The sequence below is a fragment of the Pongo abelii genome, chromosome 6, assembly GCF_028885655.2.
Source record: "Pongo abelii isolate AG06213 chromosome 6, NHGRI_mPonAbe1-v2.0_pri, whole genome shotgun sequence".
NCBI lineage: Eukaryota > Metazoa > Chordata > Mammalia > Primates > Hominidae > Pongo > Pongo abelii.
Window position 1 is genome coordinate 63,448,644 of NC_071991.2, and position 13,188 is coordinate 63,461,831.

General features: G+C 36.5%; 1 protein-coding gene across 1 annotated transcript in view; it reads right to left on the minus strand.

The window, feature by feature from the left end:
- The window catches only part of DNAH11 (dynein axonemal heavy chain 11), a 359,682-nt gene that overhangs the window by 213,440 nt on the left and 133,054 nt on the right, over positions 1-13,188 (minus strand). Inside the window, exons 31-35 of the mRNA XM_054559402.2 lie at positions 11,855-11,986; positions 9,595-9,755; positions 6,190-6,346; positions 5,918-6,063; positions 2,555-2,671 (exon numbers count right to left, since the gene is read on the minus strand). Coding sequence (XP_054415377.1) covers positions 2,555-2,671; positions 5,918-6,063; positions 6,190-6,346; positions 9,595-9,755; positions 11,855-11,986 — 713 coding nt within the window. The remainder of the gene's footprint in view (positions 1-2,554; positions 2,672-5,917; positions 6,064-6,189; positions 6,347-9,594; positions 9,756-11,854; positions 11,987-13,188) is intronic.

A 13,188-nucleotide genomic window follows, 5' to 3' on the forward strand; every position in this document is an offset into this window, starting at 1 on the left:
ACCCATTCACAGGTAGTTACTTATAGCAATGTGAGAACGGACTAATACAATGAACCAGTGTGTGCCAATGGATTCAACTAGATAACACCAATAAGTTCCTTAAAAGATTTAAATTACCAAAATCAAATCATAAAAAAATTAAAAATCAGAAAAAGCGTGTATCTATTAAAGAAATTAAATTCATTATTAAAAAGAATCCAATAAAAATCTCTAGGTCCAAATGGCCTAACTGATTAATTCAAATACTTCAGGAGTAAATAATAGCAATTCTACACAAACTCTTAAGAAGATAGAGAAGAAAACACTTGCCAACTTATTTCATGATGTCAGCACTATTCTGATGCCAAAGCCAGACAAAAATTTTACAAGGACAATGTAGAACAATAACCCTCATGGCACAGATTTTTAAAAACTCCTTAACAAAAGAGTGTCATATTAAATCTAGCAGTACCTATTAATAAAATACCTCCTGACCAAATGGAGCTTATCCCTGGAACGCAACACTGAAGGACGGTTTAGCATCTGAAAATCAATCAATATAGTTCAGCACATTAACAGAATAAAGGAGAAAACCCATATGAAAACTATAAAACAACAAGGCTTATGAAAGAAAACATAGTTAAAAATTTTTGCAAGCTTGGGCTAAGCAAATTTTCTTGAATAGGATATTAAAAACAAAAACAAATTGATAAATTATATTTCATCACATTTAAAACTTCTATCTTTGATGGACACAAGAAAATGAAAAGGCAAGCCACAAATTGAGAGAAAAAATATTTGCAATGTATGTATCTAACAAAGGAACTGTATGCAGAATACATCATTTCACAAAAGATGGTATAGCAATAGACAATAAGTATGTAAAAGAGGCTCAACATCATTAGCCATCATGGAGATGCAAACTAAACCTATGATGACACACTACTACCTATCTATTAGATTGGCTAAAAATAAAAAAGGCTGACAGTATCAATTTTTAACAAGAATGTGAGCAACTAGATTTCTCATGCATTGATGGTGAGGATGTAAACTTGTAAAATCACTTTGGAAACCAGACTGGCAGATTCTTATAAGTAAAACACACAATTGCCATGTAGACTAGCAATTCCAGCCATAGATATCTGTCCCAAAGAAATAAAAATATATGTTCATGTAAAGATTGCACGTGAATGTTCATAGCCGCTTTATTCATAATAGCCCCAAACTGGAAACAGCCCAAGTGTCCATCAACTAGTGAATGGATCAACAAATTGCAGTAGGTCTATATAATAGAATACTAATCAGTGAGAAGGAGGGGCAAACTACTGATACGCTCAACAACTTGGATAAATCTCAAAACCACAATGCTCAAAGAAGCCAGACACAAAAAAGTACATATTGTCTGGTTTCATTTACATGAACTCTAGGAATGACAAATGTAATCTATAATCACAGAAAGTACATTATTGGTATGGGAGGCTCACTTCAAAGAGGCAGAAGAGAATTTCTGGGGGTGTGGAAATATTCTGTACTTTGATTGTGGTTATACTTTCACCACTGTACACTTGATTGTATTAAATTATACCTGAATGTTTTTACTATCACCTGGTATGGTGATAAACCTTACAATTTTATCTCTAAACCTGATCTCTCTTTCTCTAATAAAACATAAACCATATTTCAATTCTGTAAAATTATAATACAGAGTTTTCTGGAAAACTGAACCAAAAAAATGATAGTTGAATGAAGTTGACTTAAATTATAAGTGAATCATAACTGATACTAGGTATAGCAACACATGTTCTCTTATAGACTCCTGCTAAGTGCATACATTGGCAGAGTACTTTTGAAAAGCAAGTCATCAATAGGGATTTTAATCATTCACTTAAGTAATTCTACATTTAGAAATCTATTCTGAAATAAGAGTAATTTTTCATGTGAATAGAAGTTTACAGCCTGCTACTTCATTATAATAAAAAAAAAAAAAGGAAAAGACAAACCCTACATAACAGACAACAGCGAATGGTTAAGAAATTTATGAACGAGGCATGAGAGGGACTATTTTAGAGCTACATAAAATGATATTTCTAAAGGTTTTTTAATAATATGATAAAATATGTATGTCAAAATATTAAATGAAGAGAACTAAAGAAAAATCATGCCTACTGTAATATCTTAATCCCACAAAATGTAAATTATAAAAGAGGCTAGAAAACATAACAATCATTACTTCTGGATGCTGATGTAACTTTTTCTTTATTCTTTTCTATATTTTCCAAATAGTTTGTAATTTATGAAAATTATGGTTATAATAAAAATATGCATTACAAAATAGCTAACAGTAAATATGCAAATATACCATTTAACTTTTAAATACTCATTTTGAGTCCTGGTTTTATAATTCAAAATGGTTAATTTATCATGGTGAAAGTTCTGTCTATAAAAGGAGCCCAAGGAAATCATACACGATTTTCCTTAGGAATTTTCAAGTAAAACAAATCACTCAACAGTGCAAACCAACAACATTAGGTGGCATGAGTGCACCAGATGCTAAGCCACAAAGCATAACACTTGCCTGAAAAGAGCTTTGAGATTTTCCGGTAATTCGGTTCGACCAGCATAACCCGGATTCATAGTAATAAATATTCCAACTGATGGCTTCAGTGTGATAGCTTCCCCAAGAAATACAAATCTACCATAAAAAGAATGTTGATGAAATTAAATGTGTTCATTGAATATGAATGCACATTGACAAATGCAAACCACTGCAAAATGCAAATTATTAGGAAGCTGTTTATTCTGTGTAATTTTCTTTAAAATTCATAAGCATACATATTTTGAATATGTTTTGAAGCACATTTATTAAAAGTACCCTCCCTTTTCCTAGAAGAACTATAAAAATGGGAAGTATTCTTTTTTATTTTAGCATAGCCTTAGTACCCTAGAATATAAAAATAAAGACTTGACTATTTTAACATTTAATGGAAGGAGATGATGGCATTTTTACCTTCAACATGGGCTGCAATTCCTTGAATGGGATGCTGCATAGACAGAGAATGCCCATACTAAGAGGAGAAAGGGACGCCCTGTTCAGTCTTAAATTTTGTCTATTTCTTCAACTTCTCTCTCTTCGTCTTTCCCTCCATACCTTCCATTGACTCAAGAAAAATCTATTAAATATCACTGAGAGGTACAATAGCTCTGGAGCCAGACTGTGAGTATTCAGATACCAGCCATATCCCTTTAGGCAAGTTAATTATCCTATGTTCCAATTCCCTCATCTAGTAAAAATAATAATCATATTACCGACCTTATTGGATTATGCAAGGATTTAAAAGGGATTATAAACATAAATGGGTAAAAGTATAATGCCTACAACATGGAAAATACTCAAGAGATGTTAGCTATGACTAATGCTATTACTGTCACTTAAAGGCATTGGAGAAACAGTGAAAGATTTGCATTGGAAAAATAGTGAAAGATTTTCAGAAAGATTTGTGAGGACCCAAGTGGGTTGTTGCTGGCCAGGGCAATGAATGCTAATGTGCTATGGGAGCCATATTGAGAGATAGGTAGAAGGAAACTTTCAAATGAGGGTAAACGAGACAAAATATAAGGCTGATCTCTTGCACTGCTGAGAGGGGAGGGCTGAAGCAGTTAAGGAGCTGGGTCTGCATCATGAAAGAGAAAAGATAGAAAGAAACCACAGTGTTTAGGACTAAGGGTGCTTTAGATGCTAGGTAATTAGGAGCAGGTGGATTTTGTATAGTCAAGATAAAAATGGAGAAAACTTCATTTCCCAGAATGTCAGGCTAGGGAAGGCAGGCAGGCTGGCAGGGCCGCTCACACACACAGAGGTGGCTCTTGCCACAGAATAACTGCCTCCTCTCCCATTGTACACAGGAGGAACAGTAAGCAACAGTCAAAGGTGCGGACCTCCAGAGGGTAGAGCTGGCAAGGCACTAGAAGGCTCTGTAATTGAGGCATGGTCCCATCTCTTAAATCTTCATGTTAAAGAGAATTTAATAAGCTCATGAAATCAAGAAGGAGCAGAGCTGTCTGCATATGGGCTAAAATAAGATGAAGAGAGAAGACCCACAGACACTCAGACAAGAGGAGACTACCAAGGAGTATTCTTGGCAATTTTCAGAAATCAGTACATGGATCAGTTACATAAATCTCCATAAGAAAGGATGGCCTCAAATGACATCTGGGTTACAGCAAATAAAAAGATTTTGACTAAAAGCTAGATAAAATATAGCTGGAGATCTAAGAAGAAATAACTGAGCTTCTCTATCATGGCCTTAGGGATGGGGCAGGTCAGGAAACAGACACCTGAACACATAAAACTGGGGCCCAAGGCCCACGTGGCAGAAGGACTGAGTGAGAGATTTTCTAGAATGTAGAAATATCCAGATGTATCTACTGATAACCTGGAAACTTCCACAACAGGCACACAGTCCAAGAGGCTAGATAATCCTTGGGAGACTGAAAATGTTCCTATGGACAAGCTAGCCAGCTGAGAAAAATATTCTAAAAACTAAGAGGGAACAGGTAGGCCAGATAAATAAGATTGCCTTTGTTGATAAAAATGTTACAAAGAGAACCAGAATTGTGCTGTATACTATACTAATTTATTTCTCAAATTAAGCCATCAAATGTAAATGCCAGTTGTGTTTTGCTTTTTGGAGTGTGGCATCATGTTGAGAAGCATTTAGATTTTGAATACAATTTGAAAGGTCTCGGCCCAAGTTATTGGAAGAACATGAAGGTATAACCTATTGGGATGAGACAACTAGCAAAGAAGGAGTTGGTGGAAGGACTAAGATTTTGATTTTGGATATATTAAATATGAGAAGCCTGGGAGACCTCCAGTAGAGTCTTGTGATGCCCCAGGCAGTTGTTTAGGTCAGTCCAGAGATGAGGAAAGAGGAGGCCTGGGCATCTGGTAGTCAGCAGCATAGACAGAGTTTTTTTAAAGCCCTGGGACTAGTTGAAATCAACAAGGGGAGAAAATACAGGGAAAGTAAATCCAAAGACCGGTGCCTGTGATGCCTAACATGAATTGGCCAGGAAATAATAACAATAAAGCATAACAGCAAACACGGATATGGTGCTTACTATGTGGTAGGCATTTTTCCAGGTACTTTGCATTTAATCATCACAGTAGTCTATAAGGCAGGTACTCTTCTTTGCCCCATTTCATAGATGAGAAGAAACCAGCAATGAAGGAGCTGCGAGGGGAGAGAGATGTAGGAGAGGTGTTGTCCTCAACCCACGTGAAGAAAGTGTATCAAGCAGTGGAGAATAACCAGCTGCATCAGATGCTGCCAGAGGTCAAGAAAGATGAGGACTGAGAATGAATCAATGGAATGAGCATCTTAGAAGTCTTTTGGGTTTTTTGGAGAAAGGATCTTGCTCTGTCTCCCAGGCTGGAGCACGGTGGCACGAACACAACTCACTGCAGCCTTGACCTCCTGGGCTCAAGCAATCCTCTTGCCTCAGCCTCAAAAACAACTGGGACTACAGGCACATGCCACCATGCCTGGCTAATTTTTAAACTTTATTTATTTTGTAGACACCAGGTCTCGCTATATTGCCCAGGCTGATGTTGAACTTCTGGGCTCAAACAATCCTCTCGCCTCAAACTCCCAAAGTGCTGGGATTACAAGCGTGAGTCACTGTGTCTGGCCAATCCTAGAAGTTGTTTGTTTTTTAAGTGATTATTGTAATGTAATATACATGTGTTGTACTCAACACTTAGAAACCACTAATAAAAATGGGAGACTATTCAAAATAATTCCCCCAAATCGACCAGACTCTTCCTTTATCTATTTCATGAGACAGGGAGAGGTAGCAATAGACAGTGAAGGGGAGGTTACCTGCATTATTCCATGTTTTTCTATTTGTAACAAGAGATAGCCCACATGCCACTCACCTCTTTTTCCTGTTTCTGATGGCATCATGAATCATTTTCACTTGTACTGCCACCACTGACAGAACTTCCACAGAGATTCGGTTGAACTCATCAAAGCAGCCCCAAGCTCCTGTCTGCACCAATCCCTTATAGATATTTCCTATGGACTAAATGATAAAGTGAGGCACTCAGAATTTAACAGAAGGGGTTTTTACGCTTTTATATTGAATAATTCCCAATCAGGAATAATGTTAGAGAATCCAGTTTTACACATTATTTTATTACTAACTTACTTTGTAGTCCATTTGCTCTGAACAGTTGAATACATAAACCATCATGCCAAGGGCACGTCCTAGGTCTTTGGTGGTCTCTGTTTTCCCGGTACCAGCTGGGCCAGCAGGAGCCCCACTCATGGTTAGATGAAGTGATTGAGTTAAAGTAATATAACACCTTTAAGCAATAGAAAACACAAATATCACAGTCTAATATGAGATTTTTATAAAACATCAGATGCAATACATTAGAAAAAAAGTTTAAGAAGCTCTAGAATGTGATAGTAGCATAAAATACTGATATACTTCTGATTTGTTCATGGCAATAATGAATCAGAATATTTTCTATCACATTTATTTTTAGGCTAGCTGTCTAAAAATACTAGAAAAGAATGTATTTCTTTGTTTATTGATCTCATTTCCTAAGAGCTGTGTATTGAATACAGATAACACTTGATTTGTAATGCTATTAAATTTCTGATATTTCTAGGTAAAGATATTATTAATACGGCAGACATCTCCTCAAACTATTGTTTATAAAGGAAAAGTAGAAGTCTTAGATGATGAATGAATTAAACATTGGCTGAATTAAACTGCTAGTTAATACATTAAGAGATATGTAATTTCTATAAATACATAGTATACAAATAACATATACCTATTTCAATATACAAAGCAAATATAAAAGGGCAATTTACTGTATTTAAATATATTTTAGAAATTCCTTTGGAATGTGTTGCTACATGCACTTAGATTACCATAATACTTATTTTTGCAGCAAAGACTCAGAGGTTCTTAGAAAACCATGAAACAAGAATACCTAATAAAAGAAGACAAAACAAATAGCAAGGACATCAAATGGCTGTATTCTTTATTTGGTGTTTCCTCAGATTTATAAATTGTTTTTCTCTTAGTACAGAGAGCAGGTCTAGTGAAATGATATACACATGGAGGTCAGTAGACAAGACACTAATATCCCCTTTGCCAATCATCAGATGCTAATCTTAAATAAGTCTTTTGACATCAACACACCTCAGTTTTCTCCTCCATTAAATGAGGTTAATTGTAGGAATATATTCAGAAGGCCAAAGGTAAATGCCTTAAAAAATTGAAAGTACTATGCAAATAGAAGCGATTAATTATGAAAACAGAAAGTGTTTCTGCATTTTATATCCATTCCATGCTTAAGTGTATCTTACAATGAATGAGTGAAAAGGCTCCCAGACTAGGAATCAGTCTAGTCTACTGCTTTTTGTAGTAGAGATTTTCGCCTTGTAATTTTCTCCAGTGGTTCCAAGTTTTGGGTAGGCATATGGCTGCCAGTGTTTAGAGACTACAGTTCATGGCTTCCTTCCAGTCAGGAGTTGCCAAGTGACCAAACTCCAACCAATGGTATATGTGCAGAAATGATGAGTGCCATTCCTACAACACTTCCTTGGAGATACCTGACCTGGACCCTCTTTTTTCCCTTTTCACTGGCTAAAACACATGTGGAAACCATGTTTAGCATGTCAGCCACCTGCCAGCCTGTACTGCTGGCCCACTCACCTCTGGATTGTAAGACAACCGCTTCTGTGTTATTTCAGCCATTGTGTTTTGTTTGGAATATCTAACAGCAGCTTAACCGGCATCCTTCTAGCCAATACACAGTTGACTTAAGTCTCTGAACCCATCCACGTATTGAAGAAGGAGACACTATCTCCCCCGCCTACCTCACAAAGGGATGGTCAGCATCAAATGAAATATAATGGAAGAATTTGAAGGGCATCATTTTGTTAATGTAAACAATTAGTAAATAATTCAAAGAACGAAATGGAAATGGAAACATTTTATCCAACATAATTCACACTATCAAAATGAACATTCATCTTCCTTTCAGCTCCCAAAAAACCCACATAGTGATTCTTCTCATTTCAAAGTTAATAAACTATCAGGCCTCACGTAACAATAAACTTTAAAATGCCTCTTCCCTTTTTCTCCTATACCCTGGGCCTCCCTTTCCTCCCTCTCTATTGACAATGGCATGAATATAGTAGACTCTTCACATTTGCAGTTTTGACTATTCTCAAGTGACTTCGTCAAGCTACAATTTTAATCCCTCTCACTGAAAGCAATGCATAAATTAACTAATGAGGACAGTGAATGCTGACTTTTAATCAGAGACAAGTTAGAAGAACTGAATTAGACATAATTATAGAAACTATACAATACACAAATGTTGCGATTATGAGCAGATTAATATGGGCAAGAACGATCACAAATGTTGTGGGAGAATCCTACCAGCCTCTCAGGACTATCATAGCAAACCAGCTTTACAGACTTACATTTGAAACTGTCTACACTTCGGTGATAGTGGATAATTGGGCATGCTGCTATGACCTTGAGGTGTGATTTCTGCTTCATGAATGCCATAGATTAAATGTGCTGTCTCCCATCAAATGGGTCAGCAGAGATTGGAATACTAACAAAGAAATTCCTGTCAATGTGACATTTTCTTATCTCTGCAATATTCTGACTAGGTATGTCTTTACTCGGAGTCAAGTGGAAATGAACTATTAATAGTAACCTCTTGCCCCCTTGAAATACCTGAGCCACACTGGCTTTCTTTCTATCCCTGGAACTGGCCAAGTGTCTTCCCACCTTGGAAACTTTGTCCTTGCTGTTGCCTGTAACTTTCTGCCCCAGGATCTCTGCATAACTGATTCCTCATCGTTTAGGTCCCAGCTCAAGCTCTCCACAATAGTAGGCTCTCCCTTCAAGACAATTTTAAACACATCAATCTTTTTTTTATTTTTGTCATAGCATATATCACAGCCTAAAATAATTATATTAATTTATTTATTGTTTCTCTTTATCCCCACTTACTAGAAAGTAATCTCTTGTGACAGCAGGAACCCTGTCTGTTCAACAGTGGAATAGTACTTAGCAGAGTACTTCAGAAGTATTTGTTGAATCATTTAATGAATGCTATGTTCTTCACCTTCTCTTCCTTTCACTGTATGCAATTCCTCAAATATGAATTTGAACACAGGCAATTCCTAGTTATTTTTACACTTTCAATAAAGGAATCCTGTGGGGGTGGTGGGAGGTGGTGATAGATCCTGATACCAGAATGTTAGTTGTAGATAACTGGGCAGAATCAAAAATGCTTCCTTGAGCCATATTAATCCACTCATGATTTCATCATTTGTGCATTGTATAGCTTCTGTAATTCTGTTTCTCTAATTTAATTCTCTTCACCTTTTCCTAATTAAAGTCACCGTTCCCTATCTTACAGTATTTATTAATTTACATACCACTTTCACATAGTTCATTGTTCATCGTTTCCTCTCATTCCTTCCTTTTCGTTCTCACACATCTCTGCTGATGCTAGGGGACTTTTTTGGGTTGGTTTTTCCCATCTGGACGGAAACTTAGAATTGTTACCTGTCAGTTAGAGGAGTGATCACTAGTCGAGGACTGTTTCCTAAGTATTCATAGAAGTACTGGAACTGGGCGTCACAAATATTAACAAAGCAGTGTTTCTGGGTATCCTCCCATCGGTGACGAAGTTGAGACAGCCATGTAAAAGCTTGGGGACTGACAACCTAAAGGCATTGCATAATCATCACACGCAGGACACTGGTAGTTTGGGGGCAACAAATTATTAATCTAATCAACCCTACTGGTTCACATTTTATTTCTAAAATTCTCATAAATAGGAAATCTCTTGCATGCTATTGCAAATTATAATTGCATATACATGGTTAAATATTTCATCAGAAATATGCGTGTAATAAGTCTTCATTTTAAACTGGTTTTTATGTAAAACAATATGAATTTCTTCAAGCAATGCTTTTTCCCCTTTTATGAATCACCCCAGGGGATTAGATAAATCTTGTAACTTTATACTTATATCACTGAAGTCAGATGGAAAAATATACTATCTATATTTAAATGACACATAATCCATAATTTCTGCATCGCAGAGGCATAAATAAACTACACTTTCAACCAAGTTCATTCTAAAACCGATCTGCTTTTAGTACAGAGATTTTCTGCTTTGTTTTTAATCACATCAAATAACAGTATTTTTCATTGCTATTCTTTCCCATCTACTCAATCCTAACCATTCATCTTCCAGTTAAAAATCCCTGTCTCTTTCAAGATAAATGTGACCCTTGGATTGCTTGAGAATCAGTTGAACTTACCAAAATTACTGTATACTAATTTGTCTGATGACTACACAGGTTTCAGCATTGCATATTCATGTATATTAGATGGTTGGATATTAGACAAAGTATTTTTTACTACTAAATAAAGGACATATTTTAAATCAGAATTTATCCTACTTCAAATCATCAGACTCATATAATAGAATAAAACATATAAGAAGATACAAGGCCATATTAAAGGAGTAGTTAGATATCAACAGTTCATTATCAAAGGAGAACACATGGTAAGCGATGTTTTGCAAGGAAAAGTTTTGGACTAGCAATTAAAGAATATTGCTCACTAGTGGTCCTGAAGCTGGATCAAGGAATATTAATATATGTTTATGGTTTACATGAAAAGCATTTTCTCGCACTTTATAAAAATAATTAAAATTCACTTTGCTTTTAATAAATTGAGAAAAAAAAACCCGGAAAAAAACACGGAAACACTTCACAATACGTACAGGCATTCGAATTGTGAAAGGAATTGCCTTGTTTTAATACTACCAAACAAGTGTAACCCTGTAGACAAGCATACTCCTGACTTTTGTAAATAGGAATATATTTTGGAAAGAAGGATGAGAAAATTCTTTCACATTAAACACTGCCAACACTTAAAGACACACAGAATTTTTTTTTTTTTTTTTGAGATGGAGTCTTGCTCTGTTGCCCAGGCTGAAGTGCAGTGGTGCCATTTTGGCTCACTGCAACCTCTGCCTCCTGGGTTCACGCCATTCTCCTGCCTCAGCCTCCCAAGTAGCTGGGATTACAGGCGCCCACCACTATGCTCGGCTAATTTTTTGTATTTTTATTAGAGATGGGGTTTCACCGTGTTAGCCAGGATGGTCTCGATCTCCTGACCTCCTGATCTGCTTGCCTTGGCCTCCCAAAGTGCTGGGATTACAGGCGTGAGCCACCGCGCCCAGCCGACTTTTTAAAGATATATAAAAGAAAGGTTATTGGTATACTAAAAGAATTAGAAAATAACTTCTTACAAGACAATAATTTAGTTGTTCAAGGAAGAGACAAAGGATTACCCAAGTGACAACCTAGAATTATGACCAACACCTCTCTCTTCAAGGGGGAATGTATCAAAGGCACACAGACATGGTTTAAATCACATACACATAATCTTACTGCTATTGGCTGTGTAAGTCACAGGGTTGAGGCTCACAGGCCAGTGACCAAGATGGTCACACACAGAGAGATGAACACAGTGATTTCTTACGGTTCTTCCATTGTGATAAAATTTTTTTGATGATCTGATGTTCCTAACTTGGCAAAACCTTTTGGGATATCACTTGGAATAAGTCTCATCAGGATAATATATTGGCTAACCCAAATCAAATGCACCCAAGATAAACACAACTTTTCAGGACTAATTAAAACATACAAGCTTTCAAAAAACAATGACTTTCTTGGAACTACTCTGGCAATAAACACCACTTTCAGGAAACAATAACGAATACATAAAATTTCTACAAACAACTTGCCTTCTGAGAAATAAGTTTTGCCACCACGTCTCTGGCATGGACATCTATGGTACAAATAGTCATGATCTTCTGTCTGTCTCCAGGTGGAAGTTCTCCCAGCAAAAGTGTAATCAGTGTATTCAGCTGAGAAATCTAGAAGGAATCATTTTTTAAAAAGGGGGGAAGGCTTACAAATACAGAATTTAAGAGCCCCAAATTCTTCATATTTGTAAAGACTGATTTAGTTTGCAAAACTATTTCTTTCTTTCTTTTTTTTTTTTTTTTTGAGATGGAGTCTCACTCTGTCACCCAGGCTGGAGTGCAGTGGCATGATCTCGGCTCACTGCAACCTCTGCGTCCTGGGTTCAAGCAATTCTTCTGCCTCAGCCTCCCTAGTAGTTGGGATTACAGGTGCCCGCCACCACGCCCAGCTAATTTTTATATTTTTTGTAGGGATAGGATTTCACCGTTTTGGTCAGGCTAGTCTCAAACTCCTGACCTCAAGTGATCTGCCTACCTCGGCCTCCCAAAATGCTGGGATTACAGGCATGAGCCACCACGCCTGGCCACAAAACAATTTCAAATGTGTTACCCCAGCTGGTCCTCAAAGAACCTTGGTGTAGAAATGACAATATTATTACCCCCTCACACAGATGAAGGACAAGAGAACCTGTGAGTAATGACAAAGCCAGGGCAGACACAGGGTTTCCTGGCTGCACTGAACTGACCCTCTACCCTAATGATAGCCTGGTCCATAACACTGTTGGAAAGGAAATGACTAACTTTCAAAAAAGCATAGTAAGAGCTAAATGACAAATTATATTTTTCTTTAGAAAAGCATTCACCTAACAATTTGTGTTTGCTTTGGTTTTTAAAAATACAAGATAGTGATAACTACTGAAAAAATATCTAAAATTAAGAGATGAAGAATATCCTCCTTTATTCTTATTCTTGTTTAGGTCCGTCGAACTTGTAGATAAATATTTTTCAAACTGCTGGTCTTTTTTCATAGAGTGGAAAGGAATAAAATGGAATGCCATGAATGACAATTCATTGAAGTGAATGGAATAGAAAATACGGCATTACAGGTAGTAAGAGAATGTATTGTTTCATGCTGTTTTATTTCTGTTTTGACTACCTACATAAACATGTGAACTTGGATCTAATAGAAAATATTTCTTATGGTGAATTGTGGTCAGAGAGGTTTGAAAGATGCTGTCTTAGGTGGTCATTTTGTTAGTATGGTTATTTACACAAAAAGATTTCTGCCTTACTCAAGCCTTATTTACAAAAACAATATTTCTGCCTTATTCCAGGTATCATACTGTGAAACAATACCATCTCCTTTTCTCTTC